General features: G+C 37.5%; 1 protein-coding gene across 8 annotated transcripts in view; it reads right to left on the bottom strand.

Annotated features, from left to right (window-relative positions):
* The window catches only part of LOC117237222 (sodium/potassium-transporting ATPase subunit alpha), a 169,062-nt gene that overhangs the window by 6,370 nt on the left and 138,810 nt on the right, over nucleotides 1-23,882 (bottom strand). For 3 of the 8 annotated variants that reach the window (XM_033500979.1, XM_033500983.1, XM_033500984.1), the window contains exons 2-9: nucleotides 21,477-21,557; nucleotides 19,740-19,865; nucleotides 15,730-17,455; nucleotides 14,845-15,081; nucleotides 11,141-11,442; nucleotides 9,662-9,756; nucleotides 368-542; nucleotides 4-236 (exon numbers count right to left, since the gene is read on the bottom strand). In XM_033500979.1, coding sequence (XP_033356870.1) covers nucleotides 4-236; nucleotides 368-542; nucleotides 9,662-9,756; nucleotides 11,141-11,442; nucleotides 14,845-15,081; nucleotides 15,730-17,455; nucleotides 19,740-19,865; nucleotides 21,477-21,557 — 2,975 coding nt within the window. Of the gene's footprint in view, nucleotides 1-3; nucleotides 237-367; nucleotides 543-4,302; nucleotides 4,411-9,661; nucleotides 9,757-10,763; nucleotides 10,859-11,140; nucleotides 11,443-14,844; nucleotides 15,082-15,729; nucleotides 17,456-19,739; nucleotides 19,866-21,476; nucleotides 21,558-23,882 lie in introns of all 8 variants that reach the window. The other 5 variants (XM_033500985.1, XM_033500986.1, XM_033500987.1 and 2 more) reach the window with 4 other exon arrangements.

The following is a 23,882-nucleotide window of genomic DNA, read 5'->3' as shown; positions in this document are numbered from 1 at the left end:
TACTTGAGGGGGAACATGCGGAGACCCTTGTCCATGCCGGGTGTGTAGCTTAGGAACGCGGCGAGGGCGGTCTCGAATATTAAACCAAAGTTCAGGGCCCAGTTTCTCATTCCCTGGTGGATGATGGAATTACGTCGCGTCTTACAAACGATCAGATCGGCCCACTGTACGATAACGATCGAAACGAAGAATGCTGTGTGGCAGGTGAATTCCAGTGTCTTACGATCCCTGTATGTCTGTGAAAATATAATGAGAATATAAGTGAAAATTATTCTTAACTTTAATTTCTGAAATTTATATTTAAATATTTGATAGAAGAAATAAATTATGATTGAGATTTGTTATTTGATAGTTTCTTAGAATTTACCCATTCCTGGCCATAGCTGTCACGAAGATCATTGATAGCCTTGGAGTCCCATTGTTTTCGAATACCGAAAAGATGCAGCGGCAGGAATCCGTTCTCAGCCATAATTACGAAGTAGACGAAGAAGCCGGCGGCTGCCTGGATCATACCGATCTGACCATACGCCATCGAAATAAGCCTGTGCATAGAGAATTCCATTTAGATAGTCGTCGATCGCTCGGAATCATGGGCTTTGCAATAAGATTCTGACTTTCAAGGAATTCATTTCTGCTTCAGTGTACTAACAATTTCTTCAGAAACGAGGAGAAGTACATATACGATATGCAAAAAATAGAAAAAGAAGATTTCAATTAAAAATCAAAAAGAACATGTACATAATTCATGCTTGGCTCTAATTTCTTTACCGTTCTAGGCATTCGAGGAATCTAAAAAAAATTCTAGAATACTTATCAATGTCTCTGTTACGTTGCATTATGGTTTGTTAAGTGAAATATCCAATACTCTTTCCGATGAAAATAGAAATTCGGATAAAGAAAATCGAAAAGTGAAACTTTACTACGGCCTTGCCTATAAAGAGATAAAACACGAATCGAGCAAAGATGATCATTGTTTTAAAATAAAAATCTATTATTTAGTATAAATGTTCGAATGAAAATAAAAACGTCCGTATTGAAGAAGACTTTTGAAGTTATTTTAAAAAAGCATCAATTATTCACAAAGGTACTACCCAAGGTATCAACTAAGCTATCCCTACTTTCTATATCCTGGGTATATTTTTAAAGAATAAAAGACCTTCCTTTTCCTAGGAAAATATCATTGCAAACTCTTTGAAAGTCAGACGAAGCATCTGTATGTGTCTGCCACTAATCATCTAAGTTCGCCTCTAACAGCCTAAGGTGGTGTTCATACGGAAGCTGTAGTCACCTAGGATTTGAAATGCGGATTACTTACCGACTCGGAACGCAGGCGGTAACGATCGGTTCTTCACACTGATGCATGCCACACAAAGCGCAAGGCACAAAGACGCACACATTTTTCATGGTTATTCATCGTCAAGCCTCACGGTGTATTTTCTCAAAAAGATAAACAATAATCGAGCTTCCTACATGCAGATTTTGGTGCACATGCAAAAGGTAGCTCGGTGAAGCCGTGAGATTTGACGTGGTCAGCAAACGTATCGAAGCAGCATCAAGTATTCATTAGCATCCGTGTGTGATAATTTCATTATAGAGCTAACTATGTGGCTGGTTGTTTTCTTGAACCTTTTATACTTTGCTACAAAATTCGTGGCCATAAGAATATTGGAACTTTCGGTCGATTGATTTATCGTTTTAATAGATTAGTATTTTTAAGAATCGATTGGAAGTTATACAATTTTTAGAAGTTGCACGAGCTTCGATCAACCTCGAATTTAATTACCGAAATTCAATATGATAAAATCCTTCGAATTTGTGTAAACGCACAAGTTTCATTAGGGACCTACATATTTTACAAGCTCTATGTAATAAAGTTGTTATAGTCAACGCAATAAATACTTAATCATCGTCAATAAATACTTGATCGTATCAAATTCGATCACCACAATTTAATACACAGAATAGCAGGAAAATTTATCGCTATTCGAATTTCACACGAAGATTTACCACTATCAAGATTATTATATTTCATAAACAACCAGTTCACATCGATTAGTTCCACAACCATAATAATATCATTCCCATGCACCAGGCCGCGTGTCACGCATTATCATCAGTCAATTAGCTTGGTCAGGCGTTGCAGATCGAATAAAGAAAACGAAGAAAAATCATGGCGTATAGTTTTTAAATCAACGGATCTCGCGTGTGAGGCACGCGGCGAAAGATTTCATCGGTCAAGAATATTAGGATAGAAAATAGAGCGGGCAGTAAGGCGCGTCGTCGAAGATTATAAAATAAATTACAAGCTGTTAGTGACCCATTATCTCTCGTTCGTGTTATCACTTCATCGTAGTCAGCCTTTTAATAACGTAAAATCGACTTGTTGATTATTCTGAACATTGTTCAGGCCGTGCACGTTTCTATCACTATCATCGTTATTATATTACTTTTTCTATAAATTACGAAGCAGCTCAGCTTAGTTTTGCTCATTCTTATTAACTTGTTAACTTTTTTCGCACTTTTCCTCTACTAATCTATTTTTTCTTTTTCTTTTTTTTTTTTTTAATTGTCGTTACTTTCTAAGTTTCAGCTTTAGTACACATCGCACACATACGTAGTGCAATGGCTACGAAAATACGTGTAAATCGTTTGTAAAAGAAACAAATAAAAGCTGGACCACAAGTTTTTTTTTTTTTTTTAATTAGGCGCAAGACGAATCGGCGGTTAGTTTCGTTCGAGCCGTTCGATCGAATCTTTTTCTCTAAGTGTGGCAAAAGCATTTGGCATTCCCAACACTGTAACTGTTCCTAGATTAGGTTACTTGCTTGTGCTATCACTAATCAACTAATTTTCCTAGAGACTTTGTGTTACTTTCAGCCTTCGTCGAGGCTTTGTAGAGTGTCAACCGAGACTCTTTCAGATCTTTTGTCTTCTTTTCTTATTTTATTATCGTTTTCTTTTTTTTTTTTTTTACCGATCTTATCTTTTTTCGTTCATCTTTCTGACAAATCTCTCGACCAGACTAATTTTACTAAATTGTTATCACATTTACTCGGTTTAATGGAACTTTAATCGATACTATATCTATCTTTTTTATTTTGTTTCAAGTGTTTTTGATTCGGGAGAAGAAATTGGTCGCGATTTCGACTTTGTGTTTACGTGTGTGAAATTTCTCAAATATTTTCCATGTCTTATCATTTTTTTTTCAACGGAGTGCAGACGAAAGTGCACACAATAAAATACGATATAAAAAGAACAATTTATCATTGTCGCGTGCAGTAAGAAAATAAAGATCAAGCGAGTGACCATCGAGACAATGAGAGATCTGTAGTTCAGAAATAAAACGTATGACTCCGACATTTCAGTAGACACTCTGTCAATGGTGTGTAACAATCATGTGTTCCGTGTGTTATTTGCGTACGTATGCGTACACACATACGTACGCGTTCAGTGTGGTGCGTAAGACAGGCCAAATATTAATTAGAAATTTTTAATTCTCTCCTTAATTACTAATTTCTTCATACTTCGTATCAATTTTATATAATTTGTTTTATCATATTAATTAATAATTTTCTTTTCGAATAAAAAGAATTTTTGCTGGTTAATATGAGGACGTAAGCTTTGTCAAAAATTCGTCAGAGATGTTTGAGAGCACACTTTTGCACATTTAATAAAATCCTTACGAATCTTATGAATTCAATTTCTCGAATTCTGGATTTAAATCTCAGAGCTCTACAGAAGAAATTTACACGATTTCGAAACTGACTGATCGACTTGCTATTCGAGATTCATTGTTCAATATCATTTCCATGGAATAAAAAATATCCATTCGAATGCCTTTCGAATTTTCCTTCATTCTCAAAGGTATAATACGATCCTTCGAGCTTCGACAATTCTACGAAATTCACGATAATTTATCTCGAACACCGCTGACTTGATTAATCTCCGATAAAAATTCTAAGATCATCTAGGAAGCTCTTTTCTATACAGAAGCTATGAAAAACTATGAAATTCTCAGTCTAAAAAAAGAAAACAAAGAAGATAACATAAGGAGGTAAAGCTATAAACAAAGTCTCTCAGAATAATCAGCAGCAAAGATTTGACCATCCAGCGCACCATGTATCTGTGTGTATGTCTCTCTGTATATGAATATGCATGTATCTCTGTACGTTTCTCTGTACGTTATATGTAAGTACGTGTTCGTGTTCGAATGTTAATATGCGTCTGCAGCTTTGGGTGTGAGTGCATGGGTTTTTGCTAGATAATAGATTGGTTTCTCTGGTGGGTAGTTGGGAGACCCACCTTCGGTTGACAAGATTGTCTCTGTAAGGATCGCGGGGCTGGCGTTTCATAATGTCCGACTCCGGTGCCTCGTAAGCTAGCGAGATGGCCGGCACCTGCCATCCACCATTGATTAGAAAAAATACGTGTACCAAGCACCCCGTACACCGTACAAGATAGATATATATACACACATGTATGCATATTTACATTATATTTACAAGATTAAAGTGCAGACGAAAGAGCCAGGAAGTGCCACGTGATCTTACACTTGTAGTCAATACAGAGCTGACCAAGGAAAAGAAGAGAGATTCGTGGCTGTTTTCCATTGGCCGTGGTTCCTACACTTCCTCTCGTTTCGTTCTTCCCACAGGAAAATTATAACGAAACTTTCGTACGCTTCCTCCTGGGGAACAACTACCAAGGGGCTGATCTTCCGCTGAATTGCAACTTTTATTGTTACGTATATTTATAATTACGTATAACCTTACGTAAATATCTTTGTATGTATGTAGAGATATGTAAAGTAGCAATATCGGTACCGAAAGTACGATATAATCGTCCATCGTTTCTTTGCGAGTTTGTAAGTTTGCTTCATTCAGCGTTCGAAGAATCGGTCCTCTGAAACGAAGGGAAGATACGCGTAATATTTCGCACATTGAACGTGACTGGAGGATCGTGAAAAGGTTCCTCGAATCACGAATGTGATCTGTGTAGAAATATTCCGTGTAGAATGATCACGATCACTTTCATCTAGACTTCCTTACTTTTTCCTGCACCTCGAGTACGTATAATTTAAGCTTCAGTTTTGTTAGTACGTATCTCCACAGGCATATGACCCCTCGATGCACAGAGAGACGTTGTCACGACAACATTTTCAACGCTCGTTTGTCCTCTTACGATATCCTCGAACAACGAAAAATGTTGACGAATCAGTAAACCGGAAAATATTCCACATACTCAATGGAAAAGAAACAGATAGGCTGCTCTCTGGTGCACGAGGGATCGTGAATGGCCTTGTTCCTCCCATGTTATATTAATATAAAATGCACATCGTGCCCGGTGAGAGTCACGAGCATCAGATGATAAATTTCGATCGGCGAAGAAAGGTGGGTATCTTTATAATAATTAAAAAAGTATGTCTCGCTCGGTCGTTCAGCGGTCGTTAGAAAGTTGCCAGTCGCAGAAGTGGTAGAAGGCAGCGGCGGTAGGCAGCGCATTACAGAATAAAATGTGAGAGGACTGTAAAGAATAAAAAACTGCAAAGAAGAGATCATGACACCTAAAAAAAATTGGTACAAAGTGGTGCCATATATATTTTGTTCCGTCTCAGATTACTTCTTTCGTATTTCTCTCTCTCCCTCTCTTTCTCTCTCTCTCTCTCTCTCTCTCTCTCTTATTTTTCTTAATCATCTTATCGTATTTCCCTTCGGTCACGGTATCTTTCGTCTCGTTCGTTACGGTTCGTCTTATGCGTGGATACAATTTATGAAAGTATAACAAATGGTTAAATAGGTGATATAGTAGATCAAACAGTGGATAATATAAAATATAGAAGTAGTAGCAGCGGCACAGCTGTGTGACAATAGAGTATTTAAGAAAAGTAGTATAACGATAGTAGTAGCTATCTTCTTTTTTCTTTAATAATAATAATAATAATAGTAGTAGTAGTAGTAGTAATAGTATTATTTACTGGTAGTAACAGTAAATATGAGTGTGTGATCGTGACGGTGTTATTATTGTAAATTGTAAAAAAAAAAAAAGAAACGGTAGTAACAAGAGAAGTGTGGTAAACAATCGTGAGAAAGGATTTTATGCGAAAAGATAATGACTATATGGTTATGGCGGGATCGATATTACGATGATGATCGGAGAAAAAGGGGGTCAACGATAATTGCTAATAATACCGATGATAATGATGACAATGATGCTGATAGATAATAACGATAATAATGATAATAATGAGATAATTAGCAAGGGGATGAATAGTAAATATAATATATATATATATAAATATATATATATAATACGACTATATCGATCTATGTAGACAATTATATATAAAATAGAATCGAGACTCAACTAGCTATGACTCTCACAGGCGAACATCGTTGAGCAGGAACAACATCTATTATTAAACCTTTCGATAATTTATAAAGAATCTTAACACGTGTTATCGTATACGCACGCTTATCTCTTCCTTCTTTTTATAAAAAGCTACTTTTTTTTTTATATATAAAAAGGTATTTTTAAGATTAAAGCGAGACAAGCAGAGTCGAGAATTTTCATTAAACAACGATTCACCGATACTGAAAGAAACAATCTCCGTGTAACATTGGCATTTTGTGAAACTCCGCTTCAAATTTATTGTTCATCGATCCCTTCGTCGAGTTTCGAAACGAACGTGTTAAGACTTTCTACGACGACCACAGTCGCTCCTTTCAACGAGACTCGCCTTACACTACTAAGTCTCAAAACTAAGCCCGTCACTTGGTTAGAAGATCGTCGAGAATCGATCGATGCAGAAGTAGCAACAATCGGAATCGAACTGAGTTGTGGAACTTCTTTAGCCAACATCTTCAATAAACAAAGAACCACATGCGACAACCACGAAATTACGTCATGTTCTGCATCGGATTCTTCCACACGTTTCTCTTCACGAGTATGTAAACTTGTTCACCTTTCCGTCTGCGCATGTCCATTTTCGACTTCAGATCAAAGAAAAGTGAATGACAAGTGTCTTGTAGATAGTAGAGTTGACTTATACGATATCCGAACGTTCAACGACCATCGTCGATGATATTCAGGACCGTTTAATCGGTCGACTGGAAAGAAGGATCGTGTTGTACTTGGGTGGTTGGACGTAGCGATCAAGAATCGAAAAGAAAAAGAAAAGAGCAAAGGGAGACGAAAGATCGGTCGTTGATGTTTCAACGAGGCAAAGTAACGACTTTCGCCTGTTGCGTAAAAAGGCAGTCGAGGTTGGTTGAGGACGAGATACAGAAGACGATAAGAGCGAAAAAGGAGAGAAGATTGGAAAATAAAACGTCGGATGAAGCAATGAAATTGAGAAAGTAGGCGAAGTAAACAATTTTACGTAATAAATAATACTATCTAACAAAAAAGGATTTATAGTAATGATAATAATGACGATGATGATGATGATGGTGTCGTATCGGAACTCGTGGACGACGTGTTGTCTGGTAATTAAAAATATGAATGATCGGATGGAAAAGCGACGAAGATCGAGGAGATCGATCTGTGCTCCTTTGAATCTCGATACGTCATCACCGATGGAACTGATTTTTTTTTTTTTTTTTTTTTTTAGAAGAATAAAACGAAAACGAGGGAGAAAAGAAGAGAAAAGGACTTCCTTGTCCGTGGTGGGCCAAACGTGGCAGACGATCGATGACAGCGACAGAACTTTTTGATAAAAAGGAAGGGTGGCGAGAAGATTAGAGAAAAAGCTGAGCTGGAAAATATGAAGTAGAGAAATAGTATCATAGAGAAAGTGGCAGAGGAAGTGAATAAATAGATAGAGATGGGCTTACCTTTGGCGTTAACGAAATAACACAGAAATTACAAGCGAAGATCACCGTTACGGAAGCGACTGCTTGACTGGCAATATTTGTATTTTGTCTTTCTTTTCGTGTTCATTCGAAGGAATGAGGAAAATCTTCGAAAATGGAAGTTGACTGATTGCTCGTCCTACGATATTTGAACAATTCCAGCAAATACTTTTTCTCCGTAGATGACATTTTATGATAATCGATTTATATCGTACGCGATCTAACGATAATATGGATAACAGATTGTCGATAAAGTTAATTTAACAGACGACAGGCAAAGCTTCTCGCGCGATCTCAATTGAAATTGTTTCGTCGAACAATCGAAATCGAGTAGAATCGGTTAATCGTGGACGAGCAAACGTCACCGATCAAGATTCACAATCCAGCTTTGATAGATAGAGAATATATTAAAAGTTGAGAGTAGATAATTAAAGCTCTATAGTGTGTGAATAATACCCAGTCACCAAAATGCCCTCATGTGTTTTTATACCTGCGTGCACCATTCTGTTACCTTGTTCGATCATTCGGTCATTTATCATCTCCTAGCGTGTCTGACAGTCCTTCGACCAAGGCATCGGAACAAATTAAACCCACAGCCTTTAGCGTTTCGACCAACAAACTTACAAAGCGAGGAAACGCAAGTAGGAGAAAAAAGATACGGAAACAAAAGAAAAATATAGAAAATTATATATATATATATACGTATATACAAGAACCATGTACCAAAATTTCCTTATGTTCCTGTTTTATCTCAAAATACGCGTTCGTTCACGTGGAAGCTCGAGCGGGAAAGCTTTCTTTGTGACAGAAAAAGCGTTTTAGACAATCCTTCAGACAGTTATGCTTCTCTTCAAATGCGAAACGCAGGATTTTATCCATATTCTTTTCTTTTTTTTTACTTTCTTTCTTTCAATGCGATGCGTTTAGTTGAAAAGTGGCATTCACTCGCGAAATAGCAACCGTTTGGTCGTTCACGTAGAAATTCGTTCAACAAACACAGTACAGTCAATTAATTCGACAAACTTTCCACAAAAAAAAAAAAAAAAAAAAGGGGGAAAAGAAACAGAGAATGGAACGTAAGACAAAGAAAATAAAGAGAAGAACTGAACACGAAGAACAGAATACAACATCGAACAAGTCGTATGCACACGGACAAAAATCAGGCTAGGGATTAATTTGTAACACGAGAATCGTTGTCACCTCGTTCACAGTTCCTCGTGGTCTGCGCGTATGATCGGACAACGAGTTTATACGATTTTTTTTTTTTTTTTTGGGGGGGCTAGAAACGTGTCGTGATATATCTCAGTGTCGTTATTTGTTTCTTTTTTTCTTCTTTCTTTCTTATAGTGTCCGAGAGTATATACGAGACAGAACTAGCTACTGTACAATAACGATAGGAATAATATAAGAGGTGTAACGACCAATAGATGGGCAATGGAGACTCTTCTGTGACCTGATTCCTGAAGTCAAAGTTTCATCGTATTTTCTTAGAAAAGATTTTCAATACTGCGTCACTTATTTCATTCTATTTTCAATTTATTTCGTCCTTTCAATTCTTAAGTAAATTTCATTTAAGAAAAAATTAACGATGTGATAATTCTTGTTAGATATATTTAACCGTATAAATGAATAAAACTTCAAGAATCAAACAGATCACGTCACCGATTACTCTTTCTGACCATAAAAAGTATCAGTGGTGTAGTAGTAGTAATAGTAGTAAGTAGTAGTTGTAGTAGTAGTTGTAGTAGTAGTAGCAGTAGTAGTAGTTCATTTCTTTTTGTCAAGACTCGGTTATGTTGTTGATGTGTTACCTTTCGTTAACTAGCTTGTCAGTGAAGGGGTTTCGTGGATGTCGCTTCATAATATCGCTCTCTGCCTCCTCGTAGGCAAGTGAGATGGCTGGCACCTGACGTCATATTATCAACAGGCTCAGTAACAACGCCAATAGTTAGAACAATGATGAGTATCGTTTCTTGCTGACCCGCGATACAAGGATGCTGACTATCCTCGCTTTTTTCAGATTCACGGATTCAAAAAGAAATATAAATAAAGAAAGAATCGATGCAAAAGTGGAGAACATTCTTTCTCTGTCATTTTCACAAAATTTCTATGCACTCTTTGAGCAATTTTATGTTTGCTTTAACGGTTCGTGAGTTTCCCCGAAATACGGTTAGCTTCAAATTGCAATAATTATCTTCTAATTACAACGTGATCAGTCAGCATTCTTGCGACCAGTGAGTATCATACGATGAGAACGCAGAAAAGGTAAGCAAAAAATCAACTGAGAGAACCAAATCGATCGGAGCAATGAGGCAGGAAGTGTGAAGGGATGAAAAAGGATGCACTTCGGGATCGGTTTTCCCCCGGATCATCAATTCGATGATCTTGCAAAATTCCTTCGAGAATTTCTTCTTTCGTATCTGGCTCGTCACATCGACTGTGCTTTCGCTGGAAAAACTTGATTATATCTGAAAGTACGAGTACCTTGATCCTAAATGAAACCTCTTCTATCTCTAAACTCACATCTAAATATATATAACACAAAACATAATTAAAGGATCTAGTCTCAGCACAAATTTATCAAAGTTGGATCAAACAGAAATTAACGCGTCTCAAGATCTCAAACAGGATCAAGATTCTCGTGTTCCAACAATTTAACAGAGAGACAAATCATCTCGTATGTGCAGCGATTCCTCTGCAGATTGGTTTTCGCAAACATGGCCACCTAAATAGAAAGGGTACAATAACTGAAATCGATAAAAACTAGCTTCCATTCGTCAAAAGGATGTTCCTAGATGGTTGATCTGGCGATACTGCGATTACCGGAGCTCTAGCTTGTCCTAAACAATCGCACGAGTCTAACTCGATGTACTTCGAGAAGCTATCTTTCCCGCAAATTGAAAAATAAAAGACCTTTCGTTGACGAGGTTGTCTCGATAAGGATCACGAGGCCTTCTCTTCATGATATCCGATTCTGCATGCTCGTACGCCAAGGATATGGCTGGCACCTGGCAATTCATCGTTTTTAAACACACAATCAGCACGTATGGACTATTCCACGGACGAATGGAATCGATTATTCCAATGATAAATATTCAGACAATTACGTAATGCTGAAAATCTTCGATTAAGAATAGGCGAATGTCAACGACACCTCGATCGATTTCATCGGAATATGAAACTCGTCGAGGAGTCGCCGAATTCGATACGAAATCTTCGCTGTTTGCGTTTCGAGCATGTCTAACATGTGATAGAGATGATCGAAACGCGAATGGTAAAATGCGACTCACCATGTCCGTTCCCAAGTCGATGCAGAGAATAGTGACGGTACCAAGAGGCAGAGGAATGTCGCAAAGGATGAACGCCAGGAAAGGTGAGATCTCGGGGATGTTCGAGGTGAGGGTGTACGCGATGGATTTCTTCAGGTTGTCGAAGATCAGTCGACCCTCCTCGACACCGGTCACGATCGAGGCGAAGTTGTCATCGAGCAGAATCATGTCGGCTGCTTGCTTGGACACGTCAGAACCAGCGATACCCATGGCTACACCAATGTCGGCCTTCTTCAACGCAGGAGAATCGTTCACACCATCACCTGGAATTATTTAATAGATCCTAATGTAATTGCAAGTTAATCGAACGTCAAGTTGTATGTGAAATGATTCTGTAGGAATAGGAATATAATGCGAAGGTTTTGTTGTTGAGATGAAATGTTACAGATGGTAGGACTATTTGTAGGGTTCTACGTTGCGTAAAAACTAAGAATTAACAAAAAGAAGTTAGTTTAGAATTTTGTTGTTTTAGGAAAGTCAGAAATTTATTGAAACAAGGGAAATGGCATTTGTAGAATTAATTGGAAGAATTAGTAGGAGATTCGGTATAAGTATAACAGTGAGTATGGCAAAGGATTTCAAACGTTTGTTTGTTGCTCATTTAAATAACAATCCACGTATGGCTCGAGGAATTAACCGAGTCTAATACAGAAGATTATTGTTATATATATGCGAGGATTCATTAAGATTATTAACAAGTGTAATGTAGAATTTTCCGCATTATAAATCAAAAGAGGATTTGGTCAAGTGCAGCACAGGTAATAAACAAGCTGCAGTTCGCTACAGCAAAGGTAGAGACACATTACATACACGTGAAATCATGTGTTACCGCATTGCATACGATAGCACGTAATATCATAAGTAGGATTTATTTATTATTTTTGTATCACCTTATATGTTGGAAACCATTCAATAACACATCGTCTCTTGTGAATAATGGAATGTGAAACCTCAAGCAGGTAGCTCTTTCGATTAAGAGGAAGATATACAAAATCCTGCAGCATTTCTGATTCAGAATAGAACGCGTAGATCAATTTCGCTATAGGAAATAAATGCAAAGAAAGAACGTCTGTGAGAATATAGTCATTTAGTTAAATAATTAGAAGAACATCCTGGTTGATACAATATGTGTTTCAGAATGAATAAAGAAGAATTTGAATTTTTGCATGGTCTAATTGAAAATGATATAAAGAAAAGAGAATAAAAAGTTTCGTAGAAATATAAGCACTCGTGAAAGATTAGCAGTATGTTCAAGGTATACTTATAATAAAATTCAAGGTGTTCTTTCGTTAATTATTTTCATTAAAATGATTATTGATATTACAGCCAATCATAACGTATATGAAGATTCTGGCCGAGAATGGGATGCTTGGTCAGGACAGAAATCTTGTTTCTGTTGATTTCGGATCTTTGCTTGTCATATTGCACTATTCAATGTGAATTTGATTTCACTTTACTCGTATCGTGGCAACTGTCCTGTCATTCTTGCCATACTTTAAAAGAACATATGAGTTTCTCTTTATTTCACATCTTCTATTACTACTAATGCTATTTATTATTTCTTCCGCCATACTTTTCAACATAGGCTTATGGCATTTATTGCTTTTTGTAATTTCTAATACTCCTATCCCTTCTGTGTTATCCGTAGAATTTTTTTTCTGATCTGGATTGAACTGATTTGGCTCCCGTCTGCATTTTCTATACTGCCCTGACCTTCGTCTGTATCAATCTCATTGTTTCCACTATTTTCCTACTGAATTATATCATTTTCCGACATTTGCGATTCAGGTTCTCCTATGCTACTATGCGTTCTGAAACAAATTACACTAATATAACAAATATATATATAAGAATATAAAAGATACAAAATGAGAAAATAAGAAGAAACATTAATACTTGTTTTAAAACTTTACCAAGGAAGTAAGGTTTCGTTATGCTTACATTCTGGCACCCAGAAATGACAAAAGAGACGTTATTTGCCTGAACAGCCAATGCTCCCGCGGTATAATTTTCTTAGCAGCTTCGCCGCTTTTCTGCTTCACCGTTTGTCCCTCTTCTTTTCTGCGTATTTGGTTGAAATAATTTCTTCTTTTACTGTAAACTTTTGGTAATTCTCTTCAAAATATAGTTCTTAATTACAAGTTAGGATTCGGTACTGTCAGAGGAATAATAAAAGATGTTTGTAATTCTATATGGAAACCTTGAAGCCCAACTGCTCAGCCAACAAAGGAGTCCTTAAAAAATGTCCTACTAATTCAAAAATTCTGTAATTGCAATAATTCCACGGTACTTTTAGTTTCAGTTGATGCTAACTACAAGTTTCCATCATTTTTTGGAAGAAAACTAGAAACTAAACAGTTCAATGTTCCACGAGCATCTCTCCCATTGTGGAGAATGGCGAGGCTCAACTGTATTTCATTGTAGGAAACGATGCATTGATAGCAAATATCATTTGATATGAATGAAGCAAACAGGATTATTAATTGTAGGTCGTCGCAAGTCAGACGAGTTGCAGAAAATGCATTTGCTATTTTAACTGCTGGACGGTCTTTAGAAACCAGTTAGAAGCATAAGCAGAAGTGGCAGACAAAATCATTGGTAGCGTGCTGCCTGCATCAAATGTGACAAGTTGGAGCCTGATGTTTTACCGAAATTTTACAACTGCTTGCTTCCCTACAAAGAATATGAGAATATAAATGAGACAAAATTTTACTCAAATAGCGTTTCGAATTCGCGAATATTTTAACGAATACTTGGACTCCTCCGATGGCACAGTACCGTGGCAGATAAACATGGTTCGTAGAGGAAGATTAGAAACAAAGGATTAACAAGTTTATAAAACACAATAGCAAACCAGCGTTATTTGAATTCATCTAGATTTTGTTTGTATAAATACGTAGAAATTTTAAATAATTACGATGTTTGTACTTACAAGATATTTTTAACTGTCGATCAAATTCTTCTCAAGCCTCTCGTAGCATCTTCTGATTCACAGAGCCGCAGGATTTTTCGTTAAATAACACTGTACGTTTCCTCGCACTTTCTATTAATAATTCCTCCATTGTCTGCCCTGCTCACGCGACATTAAAACTGCCAGACGTCGCGGAATTGATGTCTGCTTTTACACGCGACGATACGCGAAATGCCGTAAACAGCGTGGCGTGACGCTGACTTGTTTCCAACGGATTTAAAACGATGGAAATACACCGGCTCACACTTCTCGAACGTCACGTGAAATAACCCGTTGTTACGTGATTTCACGTGACGCGAAAGTAACGCGTTTCTACCTTAAGAGTCAGTGCACTCCAAAGAACTTAAAGAGGATTATTCAGAGAAATATTATAACGTTCATTCGGTTCAGGTATGAAATTGTTTGAACTGATTGTTGCGTTCAAACTGATCAAATGGTTTGGTTAATACGTTACGCTCGAACTATCTAATCTATATTTTTATTTATTGTATATTCCTATGATTGGAGAAAGGAATATCTAGCAATGATCTATTCATAGACCCGGCAGAGATTGCTTTTGACAATAGAGCCATAGTGGTGGGATTGAATCGTTTGGATTTATGCGAAAATATCATGTTGGATTTGAAACAAACGTTCACAGTGATGGAAAATATTATTCACAGGAAAGGGTAAAGAATAAGATAAAATAGCGTACCAGTTACAGCGACGATAGCACCCATTCGTTGGCAGCCTTCGACGATGATGAGCTTCTGCTGTGGCGAGGTACGGGCGAACACAATTTCGGTGTGGTACCTGAGAATCTCGTCCAGTTGGTCGGAGTTCAGTTCCCTGAGTTCGGTTCCGTGGATAACGGCGGCTTTAGCCTCGCGAGGATTGACTTCGGATACCGGGATATTCAGCCGTTGAGCAATGTCCTCGACGGTCTCGTTACCTGATCAAAAATATCATTTTCAACCTAAGTATTTTCTTCTAAGAAAGCAAGGGTGCTCGGCGCTTCGAACTGATTTTCCAATAAATTTACGTAACTATCTACTCCCTTGGGAAGTGTAGAATCGAAATTACTTATCAGGTTCCTAACAGCTGCTGCGGATTTATGAATATTTTGTAAGAAGGGACAGAGTCGAAGGGGAAATTCTCATTTGCATTCTTCTGCTTGACTACGCGGTATACCGAAACGATTTGGGAAACGAGGAGATTCGGATGTAAATGTGGCAATTTGATTAAATTTAGTTAAATAGTTTCGGTGGTTACTTTGCTTTAACTAAATTTTCGCTCCTTTCTAAGCGGAAGTAGATATCCAGTTACAGGTTCAACCAGAAAGAAATTGTATTTGCTTTTCATTACTGATGTTTCCACACCATAGTTATCAAACAATTGTTATATAGTATAATCCTCTACAGAAAATCTCCCTTCAAACGGTAGAATCTCCTAATAAAAATCTCCTCGACATAATCTGTAGAAAAACTCACTAAAAACAACTAAATAACTCCAACAGAATCTCCTCGACATAACCAATTGTAAAGGATGGATTAGAAGAAAAGTAAATAAATGAGAGAAAGGAACTACCAAGAAAACTGACCTTCAGAGATGATGCCGACAGATTTGGCAATGGCTTTGGCAGTGATCGGATGGTCACCGGTTACCATGATGACCTTGATGCCGGCGGAACGGCACTTGGCGACCGCGTCGGGCACCGCAGCCCTGGGCGGGTCGATCATAGACATCAGGCCCACGAAGCGGAGTCCATCAACCGGGAAGTTGGGGTCGTCGCAATTGAATTTGAAGCCGATCGGGAATTTGTCGGACGGCAGTATGAAGTCGCAGAAACCGAGTACACGTTCACCAAGGCCACCAAGCTCCAAGTAAGCGTTGTTGAAAGCCTCCTTCATCTCTTCGTCGAGTACCTTTTCCTTACCACCGATAAAGATAGTCGAGCAACGATCAAGAATTCTTTCTGGCGCACCCTTCATCACGAGAAGATGTCGAGGATCGTCTGGGTTGTCGGATTCGTGGATAGAAACTTGATACTTGTTGGTAGAGTTGAATGGAATCTCGCAGACTTTCTTGTTGCGTTTCCTAATGCCCATAACGTCACCAAGAGCAAGTTCCATACATTTCAACAGAGCAGCTTCCGAAGCATCGCCGTTCACCTCTCTCTTCAGGATAGGCTTGTCTTCCTGGCCACCTTTGAATTCGGCACGGTTGCACAGAGTAGCAATTTTCGCCAGAGCTTTGAATCCAGGGCTGGTACGATCGTATTGAAGTCCAGACTGATCCTCCGTCGTGTCAGCTTCGATGATCTGATTGTCGAACCACATGTGAGCAACGGTCATACGATTCTGCGTGAGTGTGCCAGTCTTGTCCGAGCAGATGGTCGATGTCGAGCCCAGGGTTTCCACTGCCTCCAAGTTCTTAACCAAGCAATTCTTCGACGCCATACGTTTGGCGGTCAACGTCAAGCACACGGTCACGGTCGCTAGCAAACCCTCCGGTACGTTAGCCACAATAATACCAATCAAGAAGATAACAGCGTCGAGCCAATGGTAACCAAGGATGAAGGCGATAAGGAAGAACGTAATACCAAGGAATACAGCTACGCCAGTGATCAGATGGATGAAATGGTGGATCTCCTTAGCGATCGGAGTTTCGCCGGTGTCAAGGCCGGACGCTAAACCAGCAATCCTTCCCATTACAGTTTGATCACCACAGCAGATCACAACACCCTTTGCGGTTCCTTCAACGGCATTCGTCGAGAAGAAAGCAAGATTTTTCGTTTCTAATGGATTTTCGTTCGTGAACTCTGGAGACCTGGACTGCGGCTCGGATTCACCGGTCAGAGAGCTGTTGTCCACCTTGAAGCCCCTCGATTCGATGATACGGATATCGGCCGGGATACGATCGCCGAATTTAACATCCACGACGTCTCCAAGTACCAGTTCTTCCGCTTTCAATGTCAGTTTCTCGCCTTCCCTAATTACAGTCGCGATCTGTGGTACCATGTTCTTGAACGATTCCATGATCTTGCTGGATTTACTTTCTTGGTAATACGAGAATATGCCTGTAACTATGACCACCGCCGCTAACACGATACCCAGGTACAGATTGTCGTCATTTGGATCCTCGCTGGTCGTTGCTTGAATCGAGTACGCGATAAAGCAGAGGATCGCGCCGATCCACAACAGTAACGCGAAACCACCGAACAGATTTTTACAGAATTTGACCCATTCGGGCGTTTGTTTCGGTGGGGTCAGCGAGTTTGGACCGTCCCTTTCTAAATTCTCTTTTGCCTTCGCATGGCTGAGGCCCTGAAACAAAAATAGTTTATCGTTAGTTCATCATGTTTGCAGCATTATGTTCGATTTGTTAGAGTATTTCTTTGGTAAAGTTTGAGGTCTATTGCGATTTATAATTGTTGCCAAATCGAAGCAGTGTTATGATAGTTTGGATATTAAGTTCTCAAATACTGGATTATGAAGTTATGTGGATTATGAAGTTTGTTCTTTATTTTGAATTAGATTGCGATGTTCTGTAACTTCTTTCTATTTGTTGGTTATATAGTTCTTATTCTGTGTAAAATGAGTACAAGTACCGTTTACAGTTAGCATTCAGTCACTTTTTGATTATAGTCGTTCAAATTCTAATATTATCCCAATAGTTATATAATACTTTCAACGTAAAATTATAAGAATCTGAATTATCAATCATTATTGATACCCAAACTATTAATCGTCTTAGCAACGTCTATCTATTCGAACTCTCAATATTCCTCGAATATCTATTTTGTTCTTTCAACGAACATCATGGACCAACATCATTCCCAAATTAATGTGCATAATCATAACGGTAGCAAGGACCGGAGAAATAACCATTGAAACCATTCTTCATTATCGTCCACAAAATCATTGTACGCAATGATTATATCCAGGATGGTATTAATTATTTGGACACATCAATAACAGACTACATGCTCTCCAATCAGAAATTTTAACGACGAGTTAGATAATTTTAGTAGGTATTGAAATTTTTCTATAGCGATATATTAACACATATATGTACTACTTTTTTCTTTTTAATTTTTCAATCAACCCATTCACGTCTTGTGTTAACGATTGCAACGCGTTCCACAATTATCGGCCTCGCTAAATAAGGGACATCAGGAATTTCGTGTCAGCGATGATACTCGAGAGCTTTAAATAACCCGATCGATCGAGGCGCGCGACTCGGTCGCGGAGAAAGAAAGAAAGAGAACTCGGCTCGCGTCAGCACCAAGTAATTATTCTAAACTGGAACGCGATTCCAACGATTTTCTTTTTTTAAATCGTTTCACTTTTTCGTATTTCTTTTTTTACAATATTCTGTGAGAAGCAAACGTGGATTCTTTCAATTTGCACACGTGTAACGTTACACCTCAAATACGATTCAGTGTAAATACTCACGAAATTCTCTAAATTGGTTGGAAGAACGCGATTCCAAGGATTTTTTTTCTTTTTAATTCATTTGACTCTCTCAATTTTTTTTTAATAATATTTAATGAGAAGCAAAGATCGACTCTTTCAAATTGCACACGTGTAACGTTACACCTCAAATACGATTCAGTGTAAATACTCACGAAATTCTCTAAATTGGTTGGAAGAACGCGATTCCAAGGATTTTTTTTTCTTTTTAATTCATTTGACTCTCCCAAAATTTTTTTTAATAATATTTAATGAGAAGCAAAGATCGACTCTTTCAAATTGCACACGTGTAACGTTACACCTCAAATACGATTCAGTGTAAATACTCACGAAATTCTCTAAATTGGTTAAAAGAACGCGATTCCAAGGAGGTCTTTTTTAAATCATTTCACTTTTTCGTATTTTTTTTTTTTTTACAATATTCTGTGAGAAGCAAAGGTGGATTCTTTCAATTTGCACACGTGTAACGTTACACCTCAAATACGATTCAGTGTAAATACTCACGAAATTCTCTAAATTGGTTGGAAGAACGCGATTCCAAGGATTTTTTTTCTTTTTAATTCATTTGACTCTCTCAAATTTTTTTTTAATAATATTTAATGAGAAGCAAAGATCGACTCTTTCAAATTGCACACGTGTAACGTTACACCTCAAATACGATTCAAAGCAAACACTCACAAAGTTCTCTAAATTGGCTAGAAGAACGCGATTCCAAGGATTTTTTTTTAATTCATTTGACTCTCACATTTTTTTAATAATATTTTATGAGAAGCAAAGATGGACTCTTTCAAATTCCACACATGTAACGTTACATAGATCTCAAGTGCGATTCAAAGTAAACAGCCCTAAAATTTTCCCTGCCTCGGTTGACGATCTGAATAAATTTTCGAATTAAAATATTGATCGTTAGAACATTCAATTTTCTAAAGTCCATGCAGATTTTTATTTAACCAAACGACCAATGTATTGCTTTTCAGTAGAGCTGGTCTTGACCTTTTTTTCTATGCAAACAATCAGAGAATGATTTCAAATAGGTTTCTCTTATAAGTCATTGATAAACGACATTTTTTTTACGGAGAGGAAAAAGAAGGAGAAGAGTTGGTCGCGAAAGGGTTAAGAATGTGAATATACTTACGTTTTCGGGGTGCGTCTGAAATCTTTGATACAGTTCCTCGGGTGTAATTTTGTGGAAGTCAATGTCCAGCTCCTGCTTCAGGTCCTCTAAATTGTCCGTTCTCCGCTTTGGATTCTTCCGCCGCGACTGTTTTGCAAAAATAACATAGAACGGATTAATCGAAGAACAGAAAGTGAGTTAACGAGATATTAGGCGAAGCCCGTTTTATTTTCTCAAGTTTGGTGCTACGTTGAATCTAGGTGAACGCTATTAGCAATTGAGAGTAAAGCCAGTTTCTTAAGCTTGAAGTTATAAATATTTTGTTTAATATCCTACAATAAAAATAGATTGGGAATATTATTTTTAACGAAGATGGTAAAAATATCGATTTTTTTTTGTATGAAAGAATTATAAGGAAAATAGCAAGAGAATACTTAATACTTTAATTAACATTTCTGAGATTAGTTTAAGTTCCTAGAACATTGATATTTCACATTGATGATTTCACATTTAATTCTTGAAATCTCATAATACATTCATCAAATTAGTTAAAGCTTTCAGAATAAGTTTCTAACTAGAGAAATCAGAGAATCTTTTAATATTTCAGAACTATTTTATTTCAAAATTATGATAATACCACAATCTTCGTTAAAAGTAGAGTGTCCTTATCAAAGTATAAGGATCACCCTAAGAACACCCTTCACCATACAAAATTACTTTTCATTCCAACACCACTTCGCATAAGAAATATTTACAACACAATCTTTCAGATACAATAATTAATCGTATGATCGTTAACTACAAGATGTTTCGTTTCCACGATCATACAGAATCGTCAGGGGACCAGTGTCAACCCTTCATCCCTGATATCAGTCAATTGTCTTAAATAGAGTCGTTAAGATCCAGAAAGTAGGCGACAGACGAAATCCCAAAGAGAATATTCCTCAGTCACGAACCGTAATGTCACAGTAATATATAAATATATATATTAATTGTTAAATGGTACAAATTAATTATATACATTGTGTTAGTAGTCAGTGTCATAGCGAGTATTAAATAATACTGTGCAGAATACAGTAATATTCAAAAATCTCCAGCTCTATAGTCTTCTCATCTTATATTCGAAAATCCACGTGTTGTACAAATTTCAATTAAATTTTAACTAATACCATGTGATCGTATAACAACTTGTCGTGCCATTTTCTTTTACCTACTACAGTTTTCTACCGATATTAGTTAAAATTTTCTTAGAACATGTCGTATCATTCTTGCGTTATAAAGCGAAAGACGCGTATAGCAGCTGAAAACTTTTGTACACCAGTGTATATAAAAAAGAATGCGTTAGTACCAGTCACCATAGAGAAAATAAGACTCCTCCCTTCGCAGAGGAACAGAGCAGAGACATTGATAAAAGTGTCTCGTTCGAAAAAGAATAGAAAGAGCAAAGATATGAAAGAGGTTTTAGAAGAAATTCTATGAAGGAATATTACGGAAAATTGTGTCGCGGATCTCCTGTGATTGTTAGAGTAGAATGACGAGGAAAATGGTTAGTAGAGAATGTCGAGGAAGAGAAAGATGTGACGGAGCATCTTTTGCAGAGAGAATTCCGAAGATTCGCGAAGAGAAAGAGAGTGATTGAGATAGAAACGAGGACAGAATTGGAAGATTCTGTCGTCGATGAAGCAAGCACCGGCGAAAATTGCCGGCGTAACACAAAAATGAAGAGCCACCGCGGACCGGAAGTCACGCAGTGAATACCTTGTACATCCCGTCGGCTGTTTTGTTGTCGTCGCGTATTTTCGGTAGCGTTGCGACCCTGTACGAGTCTGAGCGGCCATGCTGTAAAAAATGAGATGATAAAAAAAACATGAGATGAGAGCGAACGAAAAAAAATAAGGGAGAAAATTAACAGAGAAATAAAAATCGATGCTATACAATGACAAGTGAAAGATTCAATTAAACAAATAAATATTGCCATGACTCTTCGGTTGCGTCCAGTGTTCCTTGGTTCACGTGGCTGTAAAACTTCCTTTCGAACGTCTAACGAGCTTGAAAGGGCGAAATATTCAACGACAATGAAAAATATATATATTCGAAGGGGAGAAATATAAATTAAATAAAATTGATGGAATATAAGAAGCGCGGATTAATCGTTTCACTTTCGATTTTTAATTAAACGATACTTGAGAATTTTCTAATTTCACGTAATTTAATTGAACGCGATCCTTCAACACCAAGCACTCTCTAATTTTACGATAAACTTCAATTGCAAGCCCCAACATTCCATCTTCCTTTGAAGCTTCGAAGCTTTGATGCGTCCAGCTTCTTATTTCCACGATCGTCTAACAGTTCTTAGAATAATATTTTCCAAAAATAAACCGAATAGCCCAGTGGACGACTTTTGGTTCTATATTGCGTTTAGATCGCACGATCGGCGAAGTCGACCATGAGAACACGCAGAAGCGCAACGTGTCAGGCTTTTGGAAACACGTGGGCACAGTGGGCAGCGTGAATCGATTACACGAGGCCACGGTGCAGCCGCGAGCCTAATTTTCAAGAGCGACCTCGGCTGGCTGGTGTTTGAGTAACGACTACTTCCGGTACCGGTTTAACGAAGGCGTGTCACTGAAAATCGTCCGGTTCCCGGATCGTTTCGATCCTTGAACGAATAACTCGCGATGTAAATCACGATTTCTATTGTGAAGGACGCTATTGTTCATCCGTTCGACGTCCATCCATGTTTTTCTTGTACAGTTTTATAAACTGAAGGACGACGCTGAATCGACGAGTCTTGCGACTATTATAGTGATTTGTTAATCGAGTCATGAATGAAAAGTAAATCGATCTTTATTCTTCTATACATAGGTAAATACGATATAATTTTATTTTCATTCGAGATAAAACGATATATCGGAGTAGGAGAGGTGGGAAATCACGTTTACGTAAATTTGGAAACATCCAATTCGAAGTTTCACATTTATTCGTTAATTCTTTGCGAATTCATTAGTTTTCGGGAAGATGAAATCGGGAAGATGAAAAGATGCACGCTTTTTCATAAATAAATCAAATTCCACGTATTAAGTGCATTCTGTATATTTTCGGAGTTTTTCATTAATTGTTGAAAGTAACGACAGTTCGATCGTTACGTACGAAGCTTTATTCGTTTTAATCGAAATATCAAAGGGAAACGTATACACCGATATGTTGTGTAATGAAAATTACCAGCATATTTATATAAAATTATTATATACGTTTATGAAAGCATCGAATTGAATGGTGCAGCCTGTTCGTAAAGTATTCGATAATTGAAATATTTCTATTGAAAGTAATATCAAGTTTGCGATAAATTGAGAACGAATGAAGTGAAGAATAAAGCTCCTTTCGATCTACCGAATAAACGCAAACGATTCCCTGTTATTTCCCCGTGTCTGGGGTATTTAAATCGAAGGGTGTGGTTTTATGGAGGTGAACGACTTCAGGGAAACATTCGACGACCATTTGCAGAGGAATGTTTGCCATGATATCTGCCCGTGAATTGGCGTAATCTCGTTTTCTCGAATGTTTGAACGCATACAAATGACGTACTCTAACGCGGGCATCGATAAAACGTTTCACAAAGGGATGGTATTTCTATGGTTCAAGCCTTAGAAAGTAGACGACAGATCAGAAATTCGTAAGGGTCGCACCCCTAGTCTTTCGACAAAGAAGATACTGAAACGTGATTGATCGATTGACCTACAATTACTACTACTCATACTCACCAACATAAAAAAAGGCGAATTCTTTGATATTTAGTTTTGCTCTTTATACCGTTGGACAAAATTTCGTACCTCGGTCGTTAGTTTTGTATACTAATCCTTAACTTTCTGTATTTCGTCTTATTTTAATTTCCAATTTTCTGCATTTTTAGTTTTATATTCTCGTTTTAAATGTTCTATTCTCTTACATTTGTACTTTGATCGGTGATTTCTCGTGCCTTAATTTGCATTTTAATTCTTAATTTGTTGTGCGAGAAATGTCCTTTTACAGACACGTCTTTATACAAACGTGAAACCTAATCTGTCTAACTTTGTGATCTTTATTTTGACAGAACAAAATGGATCACGATTCGACGAAATGATATAAAACGGAAAATATTGTGCATCCATTATTTCCTTATAAAAC

Source organism: Bombus vosnesenskii, unplaced genomic scaffold (assembly GCF_011952255.1).
Source record: "Bombus vosnesenskii isolate JDL3184/JDL3185 unplaced genomic scaffold, Bvos_JDL3184-5_v1.1 scf7180000013361, whole genome shotgun sequence".
Lineage (NCBI taxonomy): Eukaryota > Metazoa > Arthropoda > Insecta > Hymenoptera > Apidae > Bombus > Bombus vosnesenskii.
Note: the sequence above shows the minus strand (reverse complement) of the source record. Positions and strands in the feature narration are given on the sequence as shown.